Below are 27,965 nucleotides of genomic sequence, written 5' to 3'. Positions count from 1 at the left end.
TATCCACCCGGGACATCGGGCCATGTTGTCTCATCCAGGGATTTAAAGCACTGAATGAATATGGGTTAATGAATTATGAACAGACGCCTTGCTCAATGATTTGCAAGAGCTGTCTCTTGGGTGAGCCATTTGAATCGGTTTGGCCGACTGGTGAACTCGGCTTACAGTAAAGGTGGAGTATGAATTGGTTTTATTACTGAACAAGTATTTTAGAAAATGCTCGGAACACCGAGGTGCGCAGACTGTTCGATTTGAGAAGGGCGCTAATATTTTCACCGCTTTTGCCCGGTTACGTCACGGGCCATAGTCCGGAGCGCCACGACTCAACTCCCTCGTATCATCCTCAGTGAGGACTTGTATCATCGACGAATGGTGTATTGTTGCTTCCGCAATGTTCAGTGATCTATACTTTTCTGACTCTGAAGCGCATGCGGATTCTAACATTTAATTTCTGCTGTGGGGTAGAGAATACTTCTCTTCAAGGTATGCAAACGAACACTTCGTTTTACTGTGTCACTCGTGCTCCTTGTTTGTAAAAATGTACTTTACTTGTCAGTGCTTGGTTTTAGGCTGTAGGCCCCGTAATGCCTCGGTCTATAGTCGCTCTGTAAATCGGTCAACCCTCGCTCAAGATCCAGAATATTTGAAATGAGAGCACTATATATCATGTCTGACAGGATATTGGTGGCAATTTCTACATTTAACGTCTGTTTTTAGCAGATTGATAGTCAAGTCAACCAATGATTGTGTTGGTTGCACACCATGCATTGTGTTTTTGTTTGCGGCGAGGATTTCCATCGTAGTTATCAGCTGTTGCTCGTTGAAAGTAGCCTAGCCTTCAGGCATTCTCCGGTCAACTGGCAAGCTGTTAACAGGAAAGTCATTTCGAAGCGCAATTAACCCTTTTGGGAAAAAAAACAAGGTATTTCAATAGCGAAGAAAGACCTTGAATTATTTAGATTTATACGTAAAACGTATTTGGATTTGGTAGCGGTAATTTACGTTCACAGTAAAATGTTTAAACGGGACTACATATACTTTTTGTTTTCCGTTAGCGTAATTTTTTTTTGTACTCTGTCACCCATACGTGTACTGATTCAATTCAGTAAGATTTGGCATGATATAGCACCGATCTGCCTGGTCTTAGGGGAAAACGTAACAATTTCCCCGTAATTCTGTGAATGTGACAGACACGTTGGTATAATTGTTACGTTAAGTTATGAATTGTCTCCTTTTAGTAATATTTACTTGTTAACATCTGTAGTTGCGCATCGTTACGTAGGTGGATAAGAAACAAACCTATTGAAATTATCTGGGCTCTGGCAAGGACATGTTCCCCCAAAGAAAGGCATAGGAATTATCTCTTAGGACTCCATTTACCATCCTGTGAATTTAATGTCTCCCTCCCTCATATCAATAAACTTACTAAAAAATCTGTTTTTCCCAGGGCAGTGCCAATTAAATGTATTGAAGTCATTACATTTCTTTCCAGACCATGGTGGCAGCGCTGTAGGAACTTTGGAGTGGCACTACCTGGGTAAAACATGTTTAAAACGTTGGTTGATGGCAACGGATGCATTTACATTTATTTTAATTTAAATTTTGGGGCTTAGATTTGGTCAATTGGCGCTGTTTTAAAACTGTTTAAAATGTCCTGACAAAGTGGACTGGCAGAACCTACTGGCCTGCTGCTACAGTAGGGAGTCTAGCTTATGTCGCATTTCCTGTCACTTTCCCCTTTAGCACAGTGTCTATGACTTCACTGTGGATTAGCCTGGAGACATGCACCCATCATCGAGGACTGACTTTGTGTCTTTAACCCTCCCTGGAAGTGGCAACTATAACAACAGCAAACAATGGAGAAGACAGTCCTGCTTGAGGGTGAGTACTGAAGGGAGTCAATCAGCATGCTTATCTATAGGGCAAATGAACATTAGCATGGGCATAAAATACGCTGCTCAAAGAAATTAAGGGAACTCTTAAATCACACATCAGGTCTTGATGAACGAAATATATTAAGTATCAAAATGTTTACTATACATTGTGTATATTGTTCAGAACAAAATGATGTAACAACAGTCAATGAAAATGAAAATCACCAACCAATTGAGGGCTGGATACAAACTCACACTGAAAATCCAAGTTGAACAGCTGAAATCACAGCAACTCATAATGTGACTCCATTGTGTGTATGGCCCCCATTTGCCTATATGCGTTCCCACGACAACATCTGGGCATGCTTCTGATGAGACTGCGGATGGTGTCCTAGCATACAGTCTATGTGTCCTAGGGGATATCCTCCCAGACCTGGATCAGGGCATCAGTGAGCACCTGGACAGTCTGTGGTGCTACAACGATACAGTGGATATAAAAAGTCTACACACCCCTGTTAAAATGCCAGGTTTTTGGGATGTAAAAGAATGAGACAAGGATAAATCATGTCAGAACTTTTTCACACTTTTTATGTGACATAATGTGAACAATTCAATTGAAAAACAAACTGAAATCTTCGAGGGGGAAAATTAAAAAGTAAAAACGTTGGGTTGGGACAAGGACAACTTCTGGAAGCATTGGGTGATTTTAGTCAGAGGGTCAGGAGAGGGTGGGTGGATACTCTGCCTATGAGTACTGTCCTTCATGTTTATCTTGTTTGGACATGGCATTCCAAGAGCGTGACGTATGTTGGCACCAAGCAGCCGGCATCCCATGATGTTTGGATGAACCCCATCAGGTCTAAAGCAGTCTTTACAGTTCCAAAAGGTATTGATATTGTCAATAAACTTAATCCTGAGGTTGAGGCACGCCAATGTCAGACACATTCAGCCCAAAGAGTCTGCTAAAAGATTCAGTTCCTTTCCCCAAGGTTGGAATGGGGCCTGAGATGTAAACATTATGAAACTGAAAGGTCTGACTAAGGGTCTGAGGATTTCATCCCGGTACCTAACAGCAGTCAGAGTACTGTTGGCTAGCACGTGGAGGTCTGTGTGACCCTCCAAAGGATATTCCTCCCCAGACCATCACTGACCCACGGCCAAACCGGCCATTCTGGATGATGTTGCAGGCAGCATAACGTTCACCACGGCATCTCCAGACTCTTTCATGTCTGTCACGTGCTCAGTGTGAACCTGCTCTCATCTGTGAAGAGAACGGGGCACCAATGGCGGACCTGCCAATTCTGGTGTTTTCTGGTGAATGCCAATCGAGCTGCACGGTGCTGGGCTGTGAACACAGGTCCTACTAGAGGACGTCAGGCCCTCATGTCACCCTCATGGTGTCTGTTTCTGATAGATTGGTCAGAAACATGCACACTAGTAGCCTGGTGCACGGATGTCATTTTGTGGGCCTCTGGCAGTGCTCCTGCTGTTCCTCCTCACACAAAGGAGGAGATACCGGTCCTGCTGCTTTCCTTGTGTAACGGCCCATCTCCTGGTATCTCCTCCATGCTCGAGACTGTACTGGGAGACCCAGCAAACCTTCTTACGACGGCACGTATGGATGTGCCATCCTGGAGGAGCTGGACTACCTGTGGAACCTGAATGGGCTGCAGTTACCGCCTCATTCTACCAGTAGTGACAAGGACACTAGCAAATCACACAACTAGAGAAGAATCAGTCAGGAAGAATAAGGAGAGCGCAATTATCTGTGGCCACCATTCCCTTTTTGGGGGTTGTCTTGCTGTTGCCTCTCCAGTGCACCTGTTGTCACTTTCATTTGCACCAAAACAGTCAACATTAATTCACAATCACAATTGAGTGGTGTATTTTTTATTTTGGTTTGATATAAACTTCATCTGGATAAAACTTAATTGGTTTTGATATAAACTTCATTCTATCACCAGTCCTTTTTGTGCCTCCAGAAAGTATTCATACTCTTTCGCTTCCTCCATACCTGCATACCTTTTGTTTTAGACTTAACTGATAGTTTTCCATTTAGTTTTCGCCATCAATCTATACTCAATACCTCTGAAATCACGCTTTTAGAAATGTGCCAATTTATTGAAAACAAAACAATGAAATATCTAATACATTAGTATTCATACCCAAAGAAGAATGGACAGAAGTTGCTGTGTCCAGATGTGCATAGCTGTTAGACTTATCCAAACAGACTCATGGCTGTAATTGCTGTCAAAGGTGCCTCTACCAAATATTGACTGAAGAGGGTGTATACTTATACAATCAATTGTAAAGCTATGGGAATGCTTTTTAGCGGCCGGGACTGGGAGACTTGTCAGGATTGAGGGAAAGATGACCAAGATCTACAATGTAGTATGGGAGAAACTGTTCATATCCAGGTATACAAAGCTGGTTGAGACCAACCCAGGAAGACCACTACCAAAGGCACTTCTGCAAAGTTCTAATAATTTCTTTTTAAATACATCTGTACATGAGATTTTAGTTTTTTATTTTCAATATATTTGCACAAGGTGTTTTTGTTTTGTCATTAAGGAGCAATGTGTGTGGATTGGCAGTTTGTCTTAATCAATTATGCATTTAGTCTGTAAAACAAAATATGGAGATCAACATTCTTTTTGGACACTGAACATTATCTTCAGCTAAAACCTAAAATGTGATGTCCTGAGTGAACGAACAACTCTTAATTTTTTTTATAAAGTTAAGTACCAAATGCCCCTGTGTAAAACAAAGGAATTGCCACTTTCACTCAGTAACTAGCTATGTAACCTTAAACTTCACAAACGACATCCAAAATCCTCATGCATTTGTTTAGTCACGTATATCAATGTGGAGGTATTCTGGCTTTTGCTTCTATTCAGAACCATTCCAAAACATCAAACTGTCTGTGTTTCTGAGATTGTGATGTAGATGTGTGTTTTGGATTATTGTCTTGGTGCAGTGTGCTTCAACATCAACTCAGACAGATGGCCTGGCTGTTTCTTTTTCTTTTTTGAATTCTCTGACAGAGAGAAGAATTCAAGGTTCCTTCAATGAATGTAAACACTAATACCTCTTGACTTGCTATAAGATTTTTACTGTGGAATAGTGTCTGGTTTTCAAAAGAAATAAAGGGAGAGCAAGTATTTTTGGTGCAATGTCATTATGTCCAGTTGTTTTTATTGAACACTCAGTTTAATGGAATCACATTGGAGCAAGTCACCTTTTTAAATATGGACAAATCACAAGTTAATGGAATGTATTTATTTAACCCATACCTTGGTAATTTAACATTTCATTTGGGGGAAAAAACTACTTTATAACAAAAGAAATAAGCCTACATTGCAAAGTGAATTGTTTTGAGCTGGGCATTTGTAAATATAAAACCTGATCTTTTCACCTCATCTAACAACTGATTTAATTAACAAATGGCACATGTCAAGTGGTCCAGGTATGTCATAACTAAGGGTGGTGTTTTTCTCTAAACAAATACGATATTCACTTCTGTGCATACTGCTTTGTAATTTTATTTTACCAAAATTGTACCCATTTGTCAACAGAGATGGAAACAGTTATCCCGATTACAGCGCAACCTCATCCTCTTTGCTGTGGCTCTCGTGTTGGTTTGTGGGATTGCCATTTACCCCAGTGTCACAAAACATTTCCGAGGTAAGACCAGCAAAACCATCTAATTTGTATGGTGATAAAAATGTGAGGCACCAGAGAATTAGCATCCTTCCCTCTGCATCCTCGCAGGTCTTACTGTTTTTTCGAAAGAGGATGTGGATCCTGATTTGAAACATGTCGTCCCAAAGGTCCTACTTGAGCCAGCCAGGCAGAACCAACCACTAATACCAGAGCCACCCTCAGAAGTTGGTACATTCCATTCCCGCTCTTTCTCTTGCTTGCTCTTTCTCTGCTGTTTACAGTGTAGTAAGAACGAGGTGTGTGTATATCTGAGATATTTCCTCCTTTTACCTTGTCTCCTCCTTTAGAGACATAAGAGGGCACCTCACAAGCGGGGGCCCCCTGGCCTGCAGAATCGACCCCAAAAGAAAGACAATGTGTCAGATACTCCGATGGAGGAGAATCGGCAACAAGCCAAGAAACAGGATGACGATGAGGGACAGAAGCCACTTGTTAAGTAAGACTTGTCTCTCTAATGTCTAGGTAACTGATGGAAGTTCAATACATGTCTTAAACATACACCTTTCATTGAATTTGGCTAGGGATTGTACAGCTAGCTGAACAGAATCTAAAACTACATTCCAACCATATGGTTACATGTTCTGTGTTCTCATCTTGACTGACCCATATATGTTCTATAGCTGGCGTGGGGCCATTATTGAGGCTGACCAAGCCACTGAAGGAGGAACTGCCAAGGAAGCAGAGAACAAAGTGGCAGTGGTTGAGCAAGGCAATCATTCAAACAAGGAGCTAGGTTTGTCACGTTCTTTTGCCCCCAAGTCTCTTCCAGAGCCCAAAGAAATTCCAGAGCTCTTTTACCAGCAGTTGAGTTTATTAACTACAAACCCAAAGGGAAAACTGCAGCTTAGGCCATTGCATTAAATAGATGGAATTCCTGTTATGTAACAGACTTGCATGTTATTTTGGCGTGTGTGTGTATTTCAGACATCACTAGGCTCGAGGCAGTACGCGCCGCTTTCAGACATGCATGGAAGGGCTACAAAGAGTTTGCCTGGGGCCAAGATGAGCTGAGGCCTGTATCTAAGTCCTATGGAGAGTGGTTTGGCCTGGGCTTAACCTTAATTGATGCATTGGACACCATGTGGATCCTCAACCTCAAGGAAGGTACTTCCGATCACGATCCAACTTGTTTAGGTACTAGCAGTGTCAGCGATTTACCACTGAAGTTGTCATTGGCCTCTCTTTGGGAACAGAGTTTGAGGAGGCTAAGACCTGGGTGGCCACAGAGCTGACCTTCAACAAGAACGTGGATGTGAACCTTTTTGAAAGCACCATCCGAATTCTGGGCGGTTTGCTGAGTACATACCATCTGACTGGAGACACCCTGTTCCTGGACAAGGCTGTGAGTCGCATGGAAGGACAGCCTGACGGCTGTTACTGCTGCTGGGTCACCGGCTCTCCGTCCTCCACTCATACTGACTCTCAAAGACCCTTTCACAGGCAGCTACTGCTTCAGCTGGTCAATGAATTCATGAAATAACATGTGGTTCTTTTAATGGCCTTTCAGAAAGACATAGGAACCAGGTTAATGCCCGCCTTCAACACGCCGTCCAAAATCCCCTACTCGGACGTGAACATCGGGAAGGGTACGGCCCACCCCCCGCGATGGACATCCGACAGCACTGTTGCCGAGGTGACCAGCATCCAGCTGGAGTTTAGGGAGCTGAGTCGCCTCACTCAGGACTCGCGCTACCAGGTAAACCCTGAGTGATACACCAAATACCCAAAGCACCGTTCTACTAGCAGGGCACGTTTAACGTCCGCCGTTTGTATGGCATTTAACTCTCTGTCCCTCCTCATCAGGCGGCAGTTGACGAAATTATGCGGAAAGTCCACAAGTTGGAGGGGAAACAGGACGGCCTCGTCCCCATGTTCATCAACACCAACACGGGCCAGTTTACCCACCTGGGTGTTTTCACTCTGGGCGCTCGGGCAGACAGCTACTACGAATACCTCCTCAAACAGTGGATCCAAGGAGGCAAAAAGGAGACAGAGTGAGTTGGATTTCAGCAGCTTGTTTCCAAATGCAGTTTCTGTCAGTTTTTTCATGGCTGTCATGTGTGACACTGATTCTCAGAGTCAGGCCTAGACACTCCAGTCCTGCTCATCCTGTCTAGGGTTCCTACGAAGTACTGGCGGCAGGCAGCTGATTTGTCAAAACTCTAGCTTTGCTGTCATGTTTTACAGTCTTAAACCTTGATCTTCTCGGCGCTTTCCTCTCCCTTGACATTACTGACACAAGTTATTCAGCCCACTATCTCTGTTACCTGCAGTGCTGGACAAACTGTGGAAGCGGCAGAATGGCTGGCTCTATGCCGGATCAGGCTGTGCATATTACTAAAATAATCATGACTGTCTGCTGATATTTGCTTCACTTCATGCACAACTAGGTCTTCTGAACTGCTTTATAAAACATGTATCTTCAGTTGGTGCTTTCGCAGATCCAGCACAGCTTGAAGACTGATGCTCAATGACATTTTAGTTATTGTACTGTTTAAAGAAGGGCTGGGCGATGTCATATGTTTAACTTTATTTACATCTTAGTCATCTTGTCCAGAACAACTTAAAAGAGCAATTAGTGTTAAGTGTCTTGATCAAGGGTTTGAACCAGCAACATTTTGGGTTCTGACCCTATGCTCTATATGCAATCATCTAAGTCCCCTGGGAAACAATATCCAATACTTTGGTTCCTACTCTATCAAAACATCATCAGGAGGCATCGTCATTTAAAGTAATGCCCACTGTATTCTAACCGGAATGACGTACGTATATCAGTACACGGTTCTGATTCCATTAATAATTGATTGATTCAAACAGTTCAGTTAATACGATTTCATGCTGCCCTAACAGTCAAATTGGATTGAATGGTAAATAAAGAACCTATTACTTATGTTGCCAGCATAGGCTCAGGAACTGTCACATTTGAAACATTGTGATATGATATTTTGGCCAGTTTCAAGTGTATCTTTGAAATAGTATTATTTGAATTCCTTACTCCGCACTGTATCAGTTGGATTTGACAGTGGATTCACTGTTTCTCAGTATTTGAACAGCTATTGGCATCGTGTCCTTTCACTGAACCCAGTAGTGTGTTTATACAGAGCAGTAAACATGGCCTGTGGGAGGTAATGTTTTAGTGCTTGGCTGTAAATCTGTGGCTGTAAACAAGTTCAGTACTGCCACCGCGAACAGCAAGCATTCTTTAGGTATTGGAACGGGAACCCAGACGTGAAAGCACGCCAGAGTTGCTGTACTTTTGAAACACTTATGCTGCAAACGGCAAGCTCCATCTAATCCCAAACATGCCATTGGGTTGAAGTCTGGGGACTTTACAGGCTTGTGAAAATAACTGCAACCATTCTGAGGCTGTGCTTTGTGACAATGTCAGCCTTTGCCCTTCATCTCATGGATACTTCCAGCATTAAACAGGAGTCATCAAGGGATGCACCTGGTGTGCAACAATGTTGAGATGTTGCTGAATTGGTTTCAACGGACCGACGTGTGCCAGGAAATCTCCACACCCATTCCACCAGCCTATACTGTTGACACCATGCCAGATAGCTCCATCGACTAAAGCTGCTTACACCAAATCCTGACAGGCTCGTGGCAAGGCATCAGCATAACGCAACAGGGACTGGGATTTTAACCTGGCAATGTTTTCCGCTCTTCAGTCGTCCAGTGTCGGGGATTCTGGCTGGATAATACGTATGTTTGTGTTTCCAGCCGACGGGTGTGGAACATGGTGTGGTCGTCTTCTGCAGTAGGCTGTTCGTTAGAGGGGCCGTGGGTGGTGGTGTTCCGAGATGCCATACTGAACACTGCTGTTTGATGCGTGCCTGTTAGCTTTCATGACGTTTTACCCAGAACCACTTATCAGTGATCTGTTATTACTCCCACAGGACTGCCGCTGACTGGATGTCGTTTGCGGCAGCATTCTCTGTAAACCCAAGACAATATTTTCTGTGAAAAGCCCAGAGGGGCTTTCCAGGAAGCTGGATTAGTAATTTAGCAAGCTCTTTCAAATTAGAATTTAGCAAACTTGAAGTTTTGGCTCCAGCTTGCATGAAGTGTAGCCTGACTAGAAACAATAAGAACAGATGCCCTGTACATTTAAACTCTTGTGTATTGTTTTGCGATTTCTCCCATGTAATGTGTTTCTGTGGTGAATATCCTGGCCACTAAGTGTATGTGTCCTTCAGGTTGCTGGAGGATTACCTGCAGGCCCTGGAGGGAGTGAAGAAGAACTTGCTGAAGAAGTCATCTCCCAGCGGCCTGACCTTTGTAGGGGAGATGTCTCATGGTCAATTCAGCCCCAAAATGGTTAGTATGTTAACTATGAACTTCAGATGATTCTGGGTAAAAGAGCCACTGTTTTCTATAGATCAAATGTTACAAACTCCATTGTAAAGTAAAAAGAAAATGTCAATTGTCCCCAAAATAGAATATAGCTAAATAATAAGTGTGAAACCCCAATGATTCATTTCTATTCATGATTTTCTATATCATTTTTGTTTTAATTCTGTAACATAGACGTGTGTCCACTGACTCCCCTCCATCTGTGTGCCAGGATCACTTGGTGTGTTTTCTCCCGGGGACCTTGGCTCTAGGGGCCCACCACGGCCTGCCAGCCGACCACATGGAGCTGGCCAAGCAGCTGATGGAGACCTGCTACCAGATGTACGCTCAGATGGAGACGGGCCTGAGCCCTGAGATTGTCCACTTCAACATGCATGAGGGCAGCATCCGCGATGTAGACGTGAAGGTGCGCGTTGCTGCTTGTTTTTAATGCGCACATCTTTTTGCTTTTTCCACACATTTCGTATTAACATTTTGTGGGTGTGTGTTCCTCTCATCTTAGCTTGCAGACAGACACAACCTCCTGCGCCCTGAAACGGTGGAGAGCCTGTTCTATCTATACAGGTTCACTAAAGACAGGAAGTATAGAGACTGGGGCTGGGAGATCCTCCAGAACTTTAACAAGTACACCAAGGTGAGTCAGCCTAGTCACTACCCAACCTAAACTACTGTTAAAACTGTAGGTCAGTGGGTTAGCATGGTCCTAGATCTGTTAGACAATGAGCATAGACAATGAGCCTCACGGCACCAACTGATCTGGGAGCAGGCTATTAAAAAAGGCATCGTTAATGAGATTCACATTCAGGTAAGTTTAGTGATTTGTGAGGGAGGAGCAATGTATCTCATTTTGAGGTGATCCGTTTCAGGTTTCTACTGGTGGCTACACGTCAATCAACAATGTCCGGGACCCAGCGTACCCCAGTCCCCGGGACAAGATGGAGAGCTTCTTCCTGGGGGAGACTCTGAAGTACTTCTACCTGCTGTTTTCTGACGACCTGGAGCTAATCAGTCTGGACAAGTATGTGTTCAACACCGAGGCCCACCCTCTGCCCATCTGGCCTGCTGCAGATTGATGGGATCACCCCCACAACAGAATATAATACAGGACAGCTCAGGGCTTGGCTAACACCAAGATATGTTCTTATTCCATTTTATAGAACTGACTCGATTTCCTGTATATATTTTTTTAAGGGTTTTAATGTTTTTATTGAGACATAAGAGGTAAAGGTAGGACAGACTAGAACCCATGCCAACTCTGGTGGCCTTGGCTGCAGCTTTAAACGCTGGACCACACATGGACTCAGCTTTGGTTTGGTTTACCTTCTACCAACTTGACGGACTGTCTTCACCTCTTCAAGAAGCTGGAGCTCGATCTTTAATAAGAACTGATTGTAATAGTCATGGGGGAATAGCAGCCTGTTGCTGAGATTGAGGTATAGTAGTCTTGCTATTTTTTGCGTTGTTCTTTTGATTGGCTGTTCTCACCTAGCAAAGTGAATAACATATTCTGAGGTAAAAAGAACGGAATGGGTTTGGGAACCTAGTGTGAATAAGTGATGGCTCGCAGCACGGCCAACCAATCAAATGCCTTGTCTGGGTGGTTCTCCAAATGTGCTGAGGATGGCTGTGAATTCATTGACTCTAAAAAAAAAATTAAAAAAAAAAACATCAAAGTAGATTTTTCTGTAAAAGGCACACTTGGCTAAATATAATTCAGGTTTCTTATTTTCTGCAATGTTCTAAACTGGAATACTACTGTCCAACCCAGTCTAAATATATATACATAGACATAGCTGCGTAAGACTCATTACACTGTTGATGTGAGGCCATTCTGTTCTTTGACAGCAGTAGACTCTGAAAGAAGAGATTAAAACATGGGAGCCAGCCAAGCTGTGTCCTTAGCAAAGTTAGTTTGCCTACCAACACGAAATAAATTAGATGAGCGACAGGACTCCACGCTTGTTAAAGAACGTGGTGCTAGATTGACACAATACAGATTTAGGGAACGACAATTGCATATTCCTTCCATCTTAAAACTAATTGTGTTCTAAGGGGACAGTCTTATTTACTTGCATACTGTGAACATTTTTGTGTGTGGCTGACTGCAAGCACTTCATGTTTTTTTGGGGTTTTTTTTTTTAGATATGGAAGTTGACAAAATCAGCTGCTATTTAAATGTTTCTTTTTAATTATAATTTTTCCTTTCCTTTGTGTTTTGGTGTCCAACTAGTGCAAGCTTGGGTAGATATTTGGGTAGTTATACATAGATGTATTTGTGAAATGAAGCAGAATTGAGTTTAATATATAAATGATTTGTAACATGTTGTGATGTACTATATCTGAATAGACATTATAATTGTGGTTCATACCACAGTGTTGTAGCGGTGGAACTAAATTGTAGCTCCCATAAGTCACCATCATTCCTGTAAATGGCTATTGTGAATGTTCTGATGTACATTTTCACTGAGATTATTCTATTTCTAGAAGTATTTTATTTAAGAGTTTGTATTGAGACCAAACTCAAAATTCTGTGTAGTGTGGGATTTCGTTTTCTTCCCAATTTGAATGTCCGGCTCTCCCCTCTGTGTGCCTTCCGTGTTGCTCTAAACAGCAACATTCTGAAAATATTTTGACATTCATGAACTGCTGTTTTGTTCATGAAATGGGCAGTGCTGTGAGGAACTACACCCTATGAAGATATATTTGGACATCTGGATATTTGATCTTATATTGACAGAAGGTAACTACTGAAATAACACACAGAATTACTTGGCAGTCGCAGTGTTTAAGGTTTGCTTTCATGCAGGCAAATTGGTGTGATGTCAAATTCTGTTATCCCTACTTCACTATTTGGTACTGTTTGTTTGGTATTCACTCTAATGAATCTGCCTGCATAAAGCATTAATGTATTCCAGTGTGCAGAATGCCCTGTTTTGCGATGTTTTGTCAGTTCAGGTTTTGGGAAAAGCAGAAGTAACAAAATTCTTCAACGAAGTGATCTAAAAACTAGTAGGATGTGTCCTCTGATGGGACTAGGGACACCGGTCTTCTGGCTGACTTTCACATCCGAGTTAGATATTCATTTGTTCAGTAGGCGGTTGCTATTTTTGGAGATAAAACCCTGATATGCTGCATACCACGGGTCAGCACCAGTATCTTAAAACAATTCCACTTCAAGGAAAGTCTAAATTAAGGGTGAACCCAAACAATGGAACGGAGGCCCCAGGGTAACCTAGAGGTCAAGAGCGTTGAGCCAGAAGAGCCGCTGGCTCTAATCCCTGTGCCAACATTGTCTAAAGGGTAGCAACACCAGCTAAAAATGACACGTAATCATTTATGTTACCTTTTACGTCAGTGTCAACATATCCCAATATGTAATCATACAAAACGTTTCAGTGGGCATACTTCCTTACATAACTGCATATGGCTGATGTAAATAACTGTTGTGCAAAGATGTATTTTTTTTAAATAATCATGGCATAATTGTGATATGGAACGTGATTTTACAAGTCCTTCAACCATTTTTTTTGGTATACGTCCATCATTCAACTGCTTAGACTTACAATACATATCATGAAAACAAGGGCTATCTTCTTCCTGTGGCCCTTTCGCACCTCTGATCAGTTGGTATATACTGCAGATCACTTCAATTCCTTTAAAACGCAATGTGTTGCAAAATGTAAAACACTTTTTTGTAAACCAAAGATATCCTGGTTATTGTCTGAATAACTGGAATCGAGAATTTCACTCTACATTGTGTTTGGAATGATCAGATAAGCCATCGCCCTAAGCCATGTTTTATAACAAGGATTCTTTGATACAGCACCTGGTCAACAGTTGCCAGCTTCCTGCTAAACAAGGTCAATAGTCATGATGTGGTTAAACAGTCCAACCAGGATTCTGGAGATTGGGAGTGATATCTGCAGGTTTAAAATGCTTAATTTTGCTGATGAAATTATGACATTTTGTAATGATTTTGTTGATTGAACAATATGCAGTAATAGGTTGCAATTCTAAGCCTTTCTACTGCAGCTACGGGTCAGTTGTGTGATGCCTTTATGTGGAAGGTGTGCAGTCACATTTGCAAGCCTTTGCATAATGTGTGGAATACTCTTAATTTTATTTTTTTTGTGTGCAAATTCTCAGATGCCAGAATCCCAAAAACATGTAGGGATGGCTTTACCAAGTCTTCTGTTTTTCTCACTAAGCTGTCAGTCAGTACAGGACCTTTTTTTTTTTAAGCCAATGTAATATATGAAATAAGCCCAACCAACTCTGGCACTCAACTGGGACCTCAAGGGAATATATGTGGTTGTGTGTTGTGGTTATTTAATTTTTTTGCAAGTAATGTATTCATCAGAATCTCTTAATTCCAAGGGAGGTATCAGCCTGCATCATTTGCAATACTATGTATTTTAGGACAGCCTGTGAGTGGGAACTGTGTAAGATCAGTGACTCAGCTGGAAAGTAGTTTACCCGTGTCTTGATTTCATTCTCTTTCAACTTGGGTATGAACCAAGGGCTGGGAGCCAAACGGACCAGGGCCTGGTTCTGGGTCTGTAAACGTTCTTCTGTTACAAAATGTCACTTGGTTTACAATAAAAACAATGGACCTGCTTTAATTTTGTAAAAATGTCAAGATTAAAATGCTTTATTGAACAACCTTTTGTTTTAAATTGTCGGTCATTGCAGTCCATTTGAAAGGCATTTCACCCGTATCTCTCCATTTTCACCCACTGGGCGATGGTGTCTGACTCCATCTTACGCGCCTTTATAACCGACGCTGGATCAGCATCATTGGCACCTCTGAAAGAAAACGTGGGATAATAAAACGTTACAATGTCATCACAGGCCGCACGTGTCAGCTCCCTTAAAAATGACATTTGAATTACGATCATGAAACAGCACTGAGCTTCAGAGTAAAGCCCCAAGTGTCATTTCCAGTCATGAAATAAGTCCTCACCTCAAATCCAAATGGTGTGCCCCTTCTGAGATGTTAATGGCAATCAGCGATGAGCTCAAGGACTTTCTTACCTACAGAACCAAAAAGTTAGACATCAGACTACCTGTGTCACTAATTAATACCATTTTAAAATTCCCTCACATTCCCAAAAATTTAATCTTTCTTACCCCTCCATTTGCCCATGGGTCCAGATCTCCATTAGAGAATATGATGTTGCTTGCCGTGGAGAGAGCTGAGCATAGAAAAGAAGAATAAAAAAAGAACAAAGCATCCGTCAAGAAACTACTATGGAAAATTCAAGTTGACTTAGCCAGCACTAGAGATTTATTTTTAAAACAAGTGTAATGAATTGGAATTTCAAATCTGTTGAAACGAGCCAAGACGCATACTGATGTTATGTTGTTTTAACCTGTGGCTATGTACTTATTAATCATTCAGAATTTGAGTAGCCAGAATTTACCATCACCCCAGAACTGGGTTTTGAGCCAGCCCAGTCTAGGGATCACCCCCCAGCGCTTGGAGCAGTACTGTTCCCGGCTTTTCACAGTGAAGGGCATGACAGGGAACATGTCAGTCACATTGTTGCTCTCAAAGCACATCTCGATCTCTGTGCAGGCCTGAAAGAGAGAACATCAGTCTGACTCAGTGAATGTGGGATCCGTTTCCGCGACCGTTACGTGTTTCTGTAATGAGGAGAATGGCAGCGGTTTGTCCGCTCTACCTGGTAATCCCAGGCCAGACTGTTAAAGCCCAGTCCACAGCCAGTCGGGTCGGCACACTCCACGTACAGAGTGTAGAGATCGAAGCAGGTCAGATCTCCAGTCGAGTTGTACACTATTCCTGTGGGGGATTAGGCATCAACAACAGGTTACGCAATTACAGATGCTGCTAGAACCTATTCATGTGCAAATGTGAGCACCTGCTGCAGAGCAGCATCGATTCTACAGAGATTTCGGGCTTTGCCGGGTCGCTGAGGGATGTGGAGGAAGAGCGCCCTCTAATGAGCGCTGACGTGAAATGCATCAGTTTTACAGAATACAACGTAGGCCCCTGGAGTACTAAACGGACAACCCTCTCACCTGCGGTGTCTCTGAGGGCCTGCAGCAAATCATCTCCCCCCAACATGGTATCGCAGGCCACCTGCACACATGTACAGCACAGTTCTCGGTTGAAAACGACCCGCCGCGTGGACGGATCATACAGCAGGGGTCAAATGCCAACAGTCGGCCGGACAGTGGTACCTTGACTGGGTTGGCGGGCATGTTGCCCATGAAGTGGGTGCTATAGGGGTAGTCCAGCATAGCCATCAGGGTAAAGGCGTTACGGAGGAACCCGTTCAGCTGGCGGGTGTCCTTATCGGAGGAGGGGGTCTGGCACAGGGAGAACGCTGACTGGATACGCCTGTAGTCTGAAGTGGGAGAAAGACGCAAAGGAATCATCAGAAGCAGTAATGTAACATCATACAGCGTTCATGCCGTGACGCCATCTGTGGTGATGTTCACTGTGAATGCGCGCTGAAACGATAACCCCCGTTTTTTAACAAAACCACCCTTGAGTGGTTGTGACCAGTCTTGCCCACGAAAAGCAGGCATATTAGTTGGATGACAATAGTCCGTTCAGGATTAGGAGTGAGTGTCATAGATGTGCATCAGCCACACAAGCCCACTTCACCTTCCACGCGGGCCAGGTCCTGAAGCCGTTGGAATGCCCCTCGGACAGCATCTCCACACTCTGGAGCGTAGTTCTCAAAATCCTACACAAAAGAAAACACACTGGGAAATGTGACCAGACACCTTTTACAAACTGATTCCACAAAGGGCCTAGTGTCTGCTGGTTTTTGGTTTTTCTTTTAAATTGGTGTCCAGTTAAGATGTAGACAACCAGGTGAGAAGATGTCCTGACTAACTACTGATCCAGAATCGGTGAAGTACTAGGAAAAGCGAAAAACCTACGGACAATCAATTTATTAATTACAAAAACAATTAATTTGACACTGGTGTTTTAAAATGAACAGGCTGACAAATAATTGCATTTTGATTACAACAACCAGGGGACAGAAAAGAGCAGCTAATGTGAGACTATTGTGAATGTGAACGTACAGATGTGACATCCTGGAAAAACTGTTTGGGTTCCCCCATTCCTGCAGTGGACAAGATGGGAGCACTGGCAGCCAATGCCCCTGCAACTATGTTGGGGTACCTCAGTCTCATGTAGACCGACAGCATCCCTCCGTAACTGGAGAGAAAGAATCAAAAACTCCATTATTCAATCACAAACTACATTAACACATACCCAGCATTGGTTTACTGCTATTGGTGGTAGACAACATATTGAGACAGAGTATGTAATCTAGTAAGGTTGACATACAATAATCCAATGGTTGGTAAGTTTATAATAACCGAATATGAGCCAATGTTATATATTATTATTTCACATTTAATGTACACATTCAGAGATTTAGCAAAAACTACGATATTAAATCATATAAATACTGAGGTAAATTACAATGTAGAATCAAAGAGGAAAACATTATTCTGATGTCATTATTTTGGTTCTAATCACGAGTTAGAAAACATATCCTACTTACCACTATTAGGACAATAATTAAGAAGTTTGAAACCACTTATTGTTTATTAATTGTTAAGGAAAATGTTTTGCTCTGAGCAACTGTATTAGTACTACAAGAATTCATTATCACCTTTATTGACTGTTATGGTATGAGTCATAATCCCCACAAAATCCAGAAGCAAAAAATTAGAAGCGGTTCTTTGCGTTATTCCACCATAAAACACTAAAACAAATAAAGATGAAAGTAGCACATACCTATAGGCTTACACCACTTTTGTATTTTGATACATTCTGTCCAGTTTATTATAGCGTGAATCAACTGCTAAATGTTAACTGTTACATTGCCTAATACGGAACAGCCCTTTGAAGTGGATCTAAACACATTTAAACCTACAGAAGATTTTCAAGTTTTGCTGCTACATTTTGTGGGATTTATGTTGCCGTGTCATTGAGTTTCTGGCAGTACCAGATTGGAAATGACTGTAATTGGGTCTGAAAAGAGAATAATAAAAATAAAAAGACACACGGTACTGAAATTTGATAGAATTGTTCATGTAAAAGCACACATTGCCCACACAGCAATGTTTTTTATTATTCTTTTGGGTGTTCACTTTAAAAGTTTGGATGTGAAATCAAACAATTATGTTGGTTAAAGATTGTCATCTTTTTTTTTTTTTTTTTACCATTTACAAATGACAACACTTTTTATACATAGCTCTGAACGAATCGTTTTCAATCACGAAAAGGATATTGCATTTAACTAAAGATATTAAAAAGATCACTCACTGAAACCAATACTGAAATATTTCAACAGACTTTTAGTTGGCCTGTAACATCTCTCTTACCTCCCACCAAAGACAATGACTGGACATGCAGAGGCACCGAGTTGACCTTTCAGTTCGGTGATCATGATAGCATAATCTGCTAGGGCTTGCTCCACTGTCAGTAACCCAACCTCAGGGATGTTGAAGGAATCCTCGCCAAACGGGAGTGATTTGCCATAGTATCTCTGAGGGGACAAAAGTGTAATAAATCTAAATTCTAGGCAACATTACACATCATGTTACAACTACTAGCTTATCTTTAGGGTTTTTCTTCCTTTTGCAAGGACATTATTTAGCTTGATGTCAAAACAAGGTGGCACAAACCGATTAGAGAGCAGGATTTGTGTTCTGAAAGTATTTCAAAATAGGTGTGCGGATCAATCTTATTTATTAATTAACTGACTAAAGTACCAAAAACTCAGCCTTACTCTGAGACACTTTGTGGATATGAACACAAGCTATTTCTGTGAAATAGGTGTGTAATTCCCCTAGTTCCATCATGGTCACAAGCTTCAACATGAACATGTGACTTTATGGCAGCTTCTTACATGCTCAGCAAATATGACCAGGGCTCTTTGCTGTGCCGCCAACTCAGTGATGAAGCCAGAGTTCAGGGCAAACTCCCAGATGTCTCCCTCGTTGCCTGTGTAGAAGAAGATGGGCCCATAGCCTCTCTTCCAGTACTCATCTGAAGGACACAGATTGACAACAGTCAGAAGTGGACATGGATGTTGAAAAGACAAGCCAGTACAAAGTACATAGGATGGGTTCTTTGCTGACCTGTGATAAGGTACCGCTGGTCAAAGGTTCCATTTCCCATGCTGTTGTAGTTGAAGTGGTCCAGTATTTGGGGAAAGTATTTCTCAGTGAACTTCGGTTTTGGGTCAGTGCCATGTTCATGATTTTTCACCTAATAAAAATAGAAGCATGAGATGTTCACAGAAACAAACATGATCGGTCTATAATACAATTTAGAACATAAACATGACTGAAAACACAAAGAAAGAAGCAGCCTCTCTATGGATCTGAATTAACATCGTACATACTTTTTTTTTTATCACAGTGACACTATATGGCCTTTTTAAACCGCAACTGAGATTTATAGAGACGAATGTCAGCCGAAAAGAGTGTAAAACGAACGAGTGTTTAAGACTATATGTTAGCTCGAGAAAAGTGTCTTGTACATTGTTAATTCAAAAAGCTGGTCAACATTTTGCCTAGCTTTCACATTTGTTGACAGAGGGGACATAATTCCAGTATCTCCCGGATGCGTGTACTAAAATGTAAATGCAGTGCATAAGATAGCGAGACATCAGCTATAAATTTGATACCAAAGACACTAGGCTAAACCCCGGCAAAGAATGTACACTAAAAGTCTGGGTAAAAAAGTTACCTGAAAACGCCTGCTATGTGGAAGCCCCTGCGTCTCGGAGTAGAAGGAGAGCAATGCAATAACGCAAACGAATCCCTGCCGGCTTGGCATTTTGAAAATGCTGCTGGTTTAAGCCACTGCAAAAAACGAACCAAAAATCATTGTCTATAATCGCATGATGGTTGTGTTTATTATTACGCTAGTGAATGTATCAGCAAAACATATCCATAAATAATTGTCTGAATCACATGACTTGAATCACATGTCTTTTACCTAAACACAGGAAACCTATTGCCCCTGTGCAGTATTGGAGTTGTAGTTCTTTCAACAGATTCAGCAGTGAAGTCCTTACACCCAACCAGAAGAGGGAGACACATGATTAAAAATGTTTCCTATTTTGGTAGGTTCAGCATCAGCCCATAGCAGATACATCACAATTACTCTATGGACTAATTTGTCCAGAAATATATATGCATTTGATATGAATGTTGTAGTAAAAGGTATATCTTTAAGATTTTGTGTAATTCACTGTATTACAGCTGTAAAAGCTCTACCAAAAGGTTTCTTATTCAACATATAAACATTGCTCAGTGATTGTTTTCCTCTTTTTCTACTCACACACAAACACACACACGCAGCAGTCTCACTCACTCTCTGTATTAACACCGGAGATTGAATGTGCTTTTATAATTGCACATTGTACGTACCCCTAGATAGCTGGTTCGGTGTATTGAACAACATCTTGAGATATGAAGACCTGTAAGACTTGGTACTTCACAAGATGGAGTCAATTGTTTCAGTCAATTGATTTTTAGAAAGGAAAGGTCACGGAGCAGTTTAAATCAAGATGCGCAACAGGTTTTTTAATGATATGAAGATACTTTTTTATAACAGGTAGAGGAAGAAAAATACATTTTATGCATATTAAAACTTTGCAGGAAGGTATAACATTTGATTGCAGATACATCCTAGGGTTTTAATGAACAAACTATAGAACTCATACCATTCAGAGCATCTCACTAAGCATTAGGGGAGGATCATTTAAAAACACAACACTTTCGTTTTCCTTTTTACATCTAGTAAAAACAATTTTGCCAATTGTTTTCTATCGCACAAGCAGTCAATACACTACCGCTGTTAATATCTCATATTTTCTGGGGCTTAAAACATATTTTATTTAAATTTCTGTTCTTAAAATATACTATGTTGTGTATTGATTCATTTTTCATTTTAGTGGATCAATGTAAATACCTTATATATGACATACTTAAAGGGGCACTGTGAATGCTCCCTCTAAACAATAACACAACTTGTCTCCTCGTCTTCTCTTACCGAACAAGACCAGTATAGTACTAGCTAGTCCAGGGTTTAGGTTTGAAGGATGGTTCTGTGTCTAAAACAAGTATAAGGGGATTACAAGTCAATGCAAACAATTAGACGGACCAGCGAGAATGTTTAAATAGGGGAAACGGCAGTCACTCGGATTCATTTTGTAGAAAATGATTATTTGAAACATTAAAAACATTAACTGCTGATGTCTACTAGTCATTTTTGCTTGTTATTATGGCAGTAGTACAGTAACAATCTTATATATTGCCCATTTAAGACTTAGGATTTCTGAAACAAAATCGTGCTTACAAGTGAGATGCATATATTTACAATAACACAACACCAGCCACAGGCTAAAACAATTGGAGGGATCAAGGAAAAGTAGATTTTCAAATTATCCCTCAGAATAACAAATTCAAACCTTTGACCACTTGGCCATTTCTTGAACACGATCAACACGTGCTGTACATACAATCCAACCAAGAGGCTTAAGCTCCATTGAGCCAAGAACAACTTACAACTCTAGCACCTAATTTACATGACTCTTGATTTTGGTCAGAAGCCGTTTAAAATATAACATGAAAACCAGCTACTGTAATTACATAATCCATTCAAACAGCATCCCTGACCAAGAATGTGAAAAATAAGACTTTTTATGTTTACTTCGTTGACAAATAAAAGCATTGTTCTGGACTATTTAACAAAAGCAAAATAACACTGGATTTAAGAATGTTCTGTATAAAATGCTCTTAAATCAGTTGATTTTACAAGATTATACAACAAAAATTACAAAAGAATATAAACAAGTTGGATAGAAAAAAGAAAATCAGAAAATGCACAATGTCTACACAAATAAATACCCAGTGTACATCAGAATAGCTTGGTATAATGCAGAAAAAAGCACTAAATATTAAAAAAAATAAAAAATAGGCAAAGCAACAGTCTCCCTCCAAGTTTAAACTACTCTGCCCTGATAGGCTGACAACTTGGATCCCACATTTCTGTAAGCAGGCAGAGGAAAAGGTATAAATAATACATTAATAAATAACGAAAACTAATAAAACATAGGTCATTCTTACTGTTAGTATAAAAGCATATAAAAGGATCCTTCAATGAAGTCAATTTTTGTCTTTTTGTGCCTTTTCATACAAAAATATCTGTCAGTCCATCTTGGCACAGCAATACAAACTCTTCACTTGAACTGGTCGGGAACATATGCGATCTGAGATTGCATGCTGCTGGTCGGTGGACTCGAAATGCCCTCTGACCAGTCGGACATGTTAGAATGTGGGGAGGAGCTGGACCACTGGTCCGGAGAACCAGGGGAGGGGGTCAGAAAGGGGTGGTCTGGGACTTGTAGCTGGTGGTTGGGGGTGTTGTCCAAGGGTCCCGTGTAGCTGTGCTGAGAAGGCGGGGTAAGGTACTGGGTGCTAGGCAGGTTCTGGCTCATGATCTGGGTCTCCTGGGGCAGGATGGTGTGGATGGCCATGGAGCCCTGGTTCCCCGTGCCCTGTTGGAGCTCTGAACCGCTCAGCTCGCTGCCGATGAAGCTCTGCCCGCTGGCGCCGCCGCTAGAGTTCTGGTGCTGCAGCTGGATGCCCTGCTGTTGCTGCTGCTGGAGCTGCTGCTTCAGGGTCTGCTGCTGCATCTGCTGCTGGGCCTGCTGCAGGAGGTGGGGCTGCGAGGCCAGCCGGCTGCTCTGCAGGCCCTGGTAGCCCATCATCTGAGGCAGTCCGTTGTGGAGGGAGGTCATCATTCCGTGCTGCCCTCCACCCTGGTGCAGGCCGCCCTGCCCCCCGACGGGAGCCACCCTCATGGGGTTGAACTGGACCGGCTGGCCCAGGTTGGCGTGCATCCTGGAGAGCCAGTCACACTGGCCGTTCATGCCCCCGCTGGAGCCCGACACCGGGAGGTGGGTGAGACGGGGCGGCAGCGGGTCAAACGGCATCCGTGCCAGGTCCTTCTTGTTGGGCACGCCCATGTGGTTCACCCCCATGTGGGGGTCAGACATGCCCTGGAGGTGGGACATGGACGGGGACTGCTGGAAGGGGGACGTCATCATGGGCGGGGACGCCACGTCGGAGATGTACCCATGCGGGGACTCCAAGGATTCCACGGGGGACAGGACGGCCGAACTGTCCAGGAGACTTCCTCCCTTACCATCCTGGGAGGACTTCTTCTTGTTCTTCATGTCCTTGCCGTCTTTGCAGCCGATGCCCTTGGCACTGGGCTTGCGGGCTTTCTTGCTCTGGACCGAGGGCTTCATGTTGCCCATGTAGCTGTTGGGCGAGCAGAGGGGAGGGGACAGGGTGTTTCCCATGGAGCCCACGTGTCCGTGGCTGTGCATGGGCGGGCTGCGGACCAGGTTGTACTCGTCCATGAGACGGACGATGTCGTGGTGCATCCTCTCCTGCGCGACGTCTCTGGGCAGCCGGTCCATGTGGTCCGTTATCTCGCGGTTAGCGAAGTGCTCCAGCAGGACCTTGGCCGTCTCGTAGCTTCCTTCCCTGGCAGCGAGGAACAGAGGAGTCTCCTCCTGAGAGACACACAGAGAGACATGTTAACGGCGGGTTGGAGCGACTGCTCGGTCTGGCACCCCTTAGAAAGGAGAGGAGCTCGTGGAGATTTCTTCTGTTGGGATTCATCACCTTGTTGAGATATCTCACCTTGTTGTTCTGCATGTCTTTGTTGGCTCCATTCTTCAGTAGTATGATGGCTGCCTCCACATTATTTACTGCTGCTGCCCAGTGAAGAGCAGATTTGCCTGTAGGGAGAGACAGGGGTGAGATGCACATTCAGCACATTTTAACCGGTAAACAAACAACGACAATGTCTCCAAACCCCACATAATTAAGCATATAACACAATGTGTTTAATATACATTTTAACTTCTCATTTCCAATGACAAACATTTGTATTGAAGGTGCTTCTCCTGTATTCCAGTGCTAGCGTCCAAAGACCATTAGGACCCCAGCAAGCCTTGAAAGCATTGAGACAAAACGCCCTACCGAAGTCGTCGATGGCGTTGACGTCAGCGTGGCAGTTGATGAGCTCCTCCACCATGCCCTCCACTGCCAGTCGCGCCGCCAGGATCAGAGGGGTGGTGCCGTCGTGCATGCGGGCATCTAGGTCCGTGGCGCGGTTCCGGATCAAAATCTGGACCAAAGACACGATCAGCAGGTTAATCACCCATAAGATTATATATGACCCTAAAGACACAAGTGCACGTCGCTGATACGATAAAGCGGATTCTCCTTGCCACGCCCCAAAAAAAAAAAATGTGCCGCTCACCTGGAAGACACCCTGGGCGTCAGCTGCCACGGCGGCATGTAACGGCGTCTTGCCCATGTTGTCCTGGATGTTGGCGTCGGCGCTGGCCTCCAGGAGACGTTTGGCTGCATCGGAGCGGGCGTAGCGGGCGGCGAGATGGAGGGCAGTCTCCCCGGTGCGGTCCGTCTGACTGTGGAGGTTGGCACCCTGGTAGATGAAGTCATTGATCACGTTGGCCGAGGAGTCTTCGTCCTCCTCGCTGTTACCCGTTTCTAGACCTCCGCCACTGCAAGAGGCGATCATCAGGGGGGTGAAGCCGTCTGGGATAGGGGGGTAGAGGAGGGGAGACGTTCTTTAGCACACGGGGGAGTTGACCGCGCCTCAGCATGGCGGTCTGGGTAATAGTGCCGGGTCAGATTAAGACCGGTCCTGGCACGAACGATAACAGGCCGCACTTCAAAGTGCGGCGAAGATCAAAATGAACCAACAAACAGATCGAACGTGGATTTGACTAGTTTGCCTGGGTGAATCATCACGGCCCTCTTTTCGATAACGGATTCTGATCAAGCCCGACATCGGGAAGCGGCAGGAGCTTGGGGAAACCTAGGCAGCTGGAAAACTGAGCATTATCATCTCTGTGAGGAGGCTCAGCTAGACCACTTGGATGGGTTTCTCTTCTTCAAAAGAACAGCATGCCCGAGATCTCACAGATTTGGTCGATTCAGGCTCATTGATCGACTGAAAAAGAGCGTGTGTTGTGCTCTAGTTGAAGCACCTTAAAGTCTTAAAGACTCTTCAGGGGGTTTGGCTCTTAATAAAAAAGTGTGTTTTTAGATTTTTGTTCTGTTATTGGTTTTAGTAATAAAGCATATGAAAAGAAAGACCCATTAATGGTCCAATGATGAATATAAGCAGGAATCAGGAAGGGAGTTTCCCCCTGGGTTTAAGGCTTCCAGCCGCATGCTTTGATCTGTATCCCCTTCCCCCGAGGACACAAGGGTTTAGCTACTCACACACAGACACACGCACACACACACACAGACAGGCACACACACACACACAGACAGGCACACACACAGACAGGCACACACACAGACAGGCACACACACAGACAGGCACACACACAGGCACACACACAGGCACACACACAGGCACACACACACACACACACACACACAGACACCCTCTCTTGCTATTGTTTATTTACAGAAGGTATAAATCAATTGGCTAATATTTGTAGGCAGAAAGGTACCTTAAAACATTCTTTTATTTCACTTCTATCCCCATATGCTATCACTATATTACTTCATTAAGTTTGATTACAACTAATTTCATAGAAATAATTATGTTAACGATTTAAATATGTAGTTACAATTATTAATTATGGTAATCTGAGTAACTGTACATTTCTTAAATCCAATTTACGGTGCTACTTTCAGTGACTGATATTTATGGACTCCTTTCCTCTCTCTTCCACACCAATAGTCCAACCTGCACCGTACTGAAAAACTGGGACGTGGCATTACTTGGAAATTGACCTTTGCTCCATAGCAGGGATTAAATTTAAAAGACGTACACACCAGACAACTCAGTAAACAGTGCAACATTCTGCAAAATTGTCAGCATATTAAATACACAAAAAATTTAAATGACAATTCATAATCATAAACTCCCCATTCAATATGCAGGAAGGGACAGGGGAGGGGTATAAAGTTCACTACAATCACTTCCAATTTCCTAACGAACGGAGTGGTTTTGTACACACCTGGTCCCCGTACATTGACATCCATGCAATCGTTCTCAATCTCGCCCTGAGGCGGTGTGGGGGCAATGGAGGGGATACGAAGGTCAGCCGCGTCCAGGTGCTGCTGGGTCCACTGACGGTGATCCGTCTGGTCGTCCAGGTCCAGCATAGCCTGCTCCTCAAACTGCTGCAACTGGACCAGGGCGGGGAGGAGCCGTGAAGTTTCACATATTACAAAGCTAGAAAACCAACACTAAAGACTCCATATGTTCAATAACAAAATATTGGTGGATTACAGTAAAATTTATTCAACAGGAAAACACCCATACATTATAATTCTCATAAAAATAATTTTTTTTATAAGGCTGACGAGAAAAGAGAAAATCCCTGACCAAAGATCTCTCCTTACGTCGCCTTAGGTACTTAGGTCCTCGCTCATGCCAGTAGGTGGTGTCCTTAAACTCCTTACCCTGAGCCGCTTGGTGTCCGAAGGCTCCTCTTCTCCCCATTCATTCTGGTTGTCGTCCATCAGTGATATGTCCGAGGAGTTTTTCAGTGGCCTGTGGTCAGAGAACTCCCATTGAAAATCATGACGCCGCAAGTCAGACGGCTAACCATCTTAGCTGAGCACTCCACTATGGCAGTGTGTGGCAGTGCACCAACGCCAAAATAAAAGCATTGATTGAACCCCCCCACCCGGTTCCACAGCACGTCTATCTCTCACAGTCAATTAATGCGCCCGTTAGCAAAACCGGCTGTATAATAACTAATGATCCGGATAAACCCCATTCACCCTATTTGTCTGTGCGTTAACGAACCTGTCAGCCCCCCCCCCACCAAAAAAAACTTGCCTCACCGCTCCACGCCCTGCCATGACCGGACCGGACCCGGGACAAACCGGGGACGTCTGAAGACCCAGGGATACTTACTTCAATCCCACTGAATCCTCCCCGACGGGCTCCCTCCTCTTCTTATTGGGCTCGCCGGTCTTGAAGCCCTCCGGGAACCACAGCTGGCCGTGCTCGCGGCGGCGCTTCCGCGAGGCGACCATCCCCACGCCCACTAAGGCCAGGAGGGCCAGCCCGGCCAAGACCACGTAGATGGGGTACAACGGCGGCGGCGACTGGGGGTCGACCTCACCTGGAGGGGCAAGGGACAACATGGTGAGAAGGACAGTGGCGGAGCCAGAGGAGACAGCAGCCCCGGCAGACGCTGGTTTAGTCTGAGGAGGAGCGCTGGTCCAGCACCTCTTGTCTGGTGAATCCCGCTTCAGGAGCCTAGTCGCGGTTGTCCAGACTGGGAATGATGAGCACCGTTTGTAAAACAAGGTTGTTCCTATTTTGTAATAATCAGAATTGCTAACCACTTCTCATCAAAAAGAGCTAGCGATAAAAAAAAACAGAAAAAAATAAAAAATAAAACAGCAGCACCTCCTCTCCCATCTCAGCCCAGGGTACCAGGAGACAACTCTACCATTTCTTCTTTAAGGGGAAAAAAAGGGAGGGATTAATGAACTTCAAATTACTGCACGCGCTTTAAGCTGTAAAGACGAAGGATTTATTAGGATTTTCAAGATAACAAAGACTCCCAACTTCTAGCACACTCCCGATCAATTTTTCGTCTCTTTTTTTTTTCCACTAACGATTTTGAAATGATAAACTCTCCCAACCTAAACCCTTAGAGATGCATTAAGTCCTGGTATTACATCCAGAGAGGTGAAGGTTGCAGCAGCCTAACACTGTGGGATGAAGTGTGTGTGTGTGTGTGTGTGTGTGTGTGTGTGTGTGTTAAAATGGTATGTGGATAGGGTAGGGGACAGGATGACTTGATTTACGGCAATTAACCATTTTTGAGCCTGAAGCCATTGGATTTATACACAGACTGCTGCATTGATTGTTTAGTCTAAGTGATTCACAATTACATTTTCTTTATAGTTGTATAC

General features: G+C 43.4%; 3 protein-coding genes across 6 annotated transcripts in view; 1 reads left to right on the top strand and 2 right to left on the bottom strand.

Annotated features, from left to right (window-relative positions):
- The first annotated feature begins 73 nt into the window (after positions 1-73).
- Positions 74-14,615, top strand: man1b1b (mannosidase, alpha, class 1B, member 1b). Of its 4 annotated transcripts, none has more exons than XM_010876178.5 (15): positions 148-172; positions 1,493-1,537; positions 1,744-1,881; positions 5,450-5,558; positions 5,646-5,761; positions 5,885-6,033; positions 6,218-6,330; positions 6,522-6,701; positions 6,791-6,939; positions 7,105-7,293; positions 7,401-7,591; positions 9,797-9,917; positions 10,165-10,359; positions 10,456-10,587; positions 10,820-14,615. In XM_010876178.5, exons 3-15 carry the CDS (start codon positions 1,783-1,785, stop codon positions 11,024-11,026), a joined length of 1,950 nt encoding a protein of 649 aa, XP_010874480.2. In that variant the 5' UTR covers positions 148-172; positions 1,493-1,537; positions 1,744-1,782; the 3' UTR covers positions 11,027-14,615. The 4 variants fall into 4 exon arrangements, with proteins under 4 accessions (XP_010874483.2, XP_010874480.2, XP_010874479.2 ...); XM_010876177.4 differs by lacking the exon at positions 148-172 and adding an exon at positions 327-483; XM_010876181.5 differs by lacking the exon at positions 1,493-1,537 and having other exon boundaries at positions 74-172.
- Positions 14,580-19,933, bottom strand: dpp7 (dipeptidyl-peptidase 7). Its single transcript, XM_010876182.3, has 13 exons — positions 19,702-19,933; positions 19,089-19,218; positions 18,857-18,996; positions 18,330-18,493; positions 17,016-17,151; positions 16,588-16,669; positions 16,158-16,324; positions 15,996-16,056; positions 15,638-15,756; positions 15,377-15,533; positions 15,084-15,148; positions 14,917-14,987; positions 14,580-14,759 (listed from the first exon to the last, which is right to left on the bottom strand). Exons 1-13 carry the CDS (start codon positions 19,789-19,791, stop codon positions 14,663-14,665), a joined length of 1,479 nt encoding a protein of 492 aa, XP_010874484.1. The 5' UTR covers positions 19,792-19,933; the 3' UTR covers positions 14,580-14,662.
- Positions 19,934-20,522: 589 nt separating this feature from the next.
- LOC105014132 (neurogenic locus notch homolog protein 1) overlaps positions 20,523-27,965 on the bottom strand; it is a 34,078-nt gene continuing 26,635 nt past the window's right edge. The window contains exons 28-34 of the mRNA XM_010876176.5: positions 26,953-27,163; positions 26,493-26,583; positions 26,045-26,216; positions 24,301-24,599; positions 24,018-24,165; positions 23,676-23,773; positions 20,523-23,545 (exon numbers count right to left, since the gene is read on the bottom strand). Of these exons, the coding sequence (XP_010874478.4) occupies positions 22,202-23,545; positions 23,676-23,773; positions 24,018-24,165; positions 24,301-24,599; positions 26,045-26,216; positions 26,493-26,583; positions 26,953-27,163 (2,363 nt within the window). The 3' untranslated portion in view covers positions 20,523-22,201. The remainder of the gene's footprint in view (positions 23,546-23,675; positions 23,774-24,017; positions 24,166-24,300; positions 24,600-26,044; positions 26,217-26,492; positions 26,584-26,952; positions 27,164-27,965) is intronic.

The sequence above is a fragment of the Esox lucius genome, chromosome 13, assembly GCF_011004845.1.
Source record: "Esox lucius isolate fEsoLuc1 chromosome 13, fEsoLuc1.pri, whole genome shotgun sequence".
NCBI lineage: Eukaryota > Metazoa > Chordata > Actinopteri > Esociformes > Esocidae > Esox > Esox lucius.
Note: the sequence above shows the minus strand (reverse complement) of the source record. Positions and strands in the feature narration are given on the sequence as shown.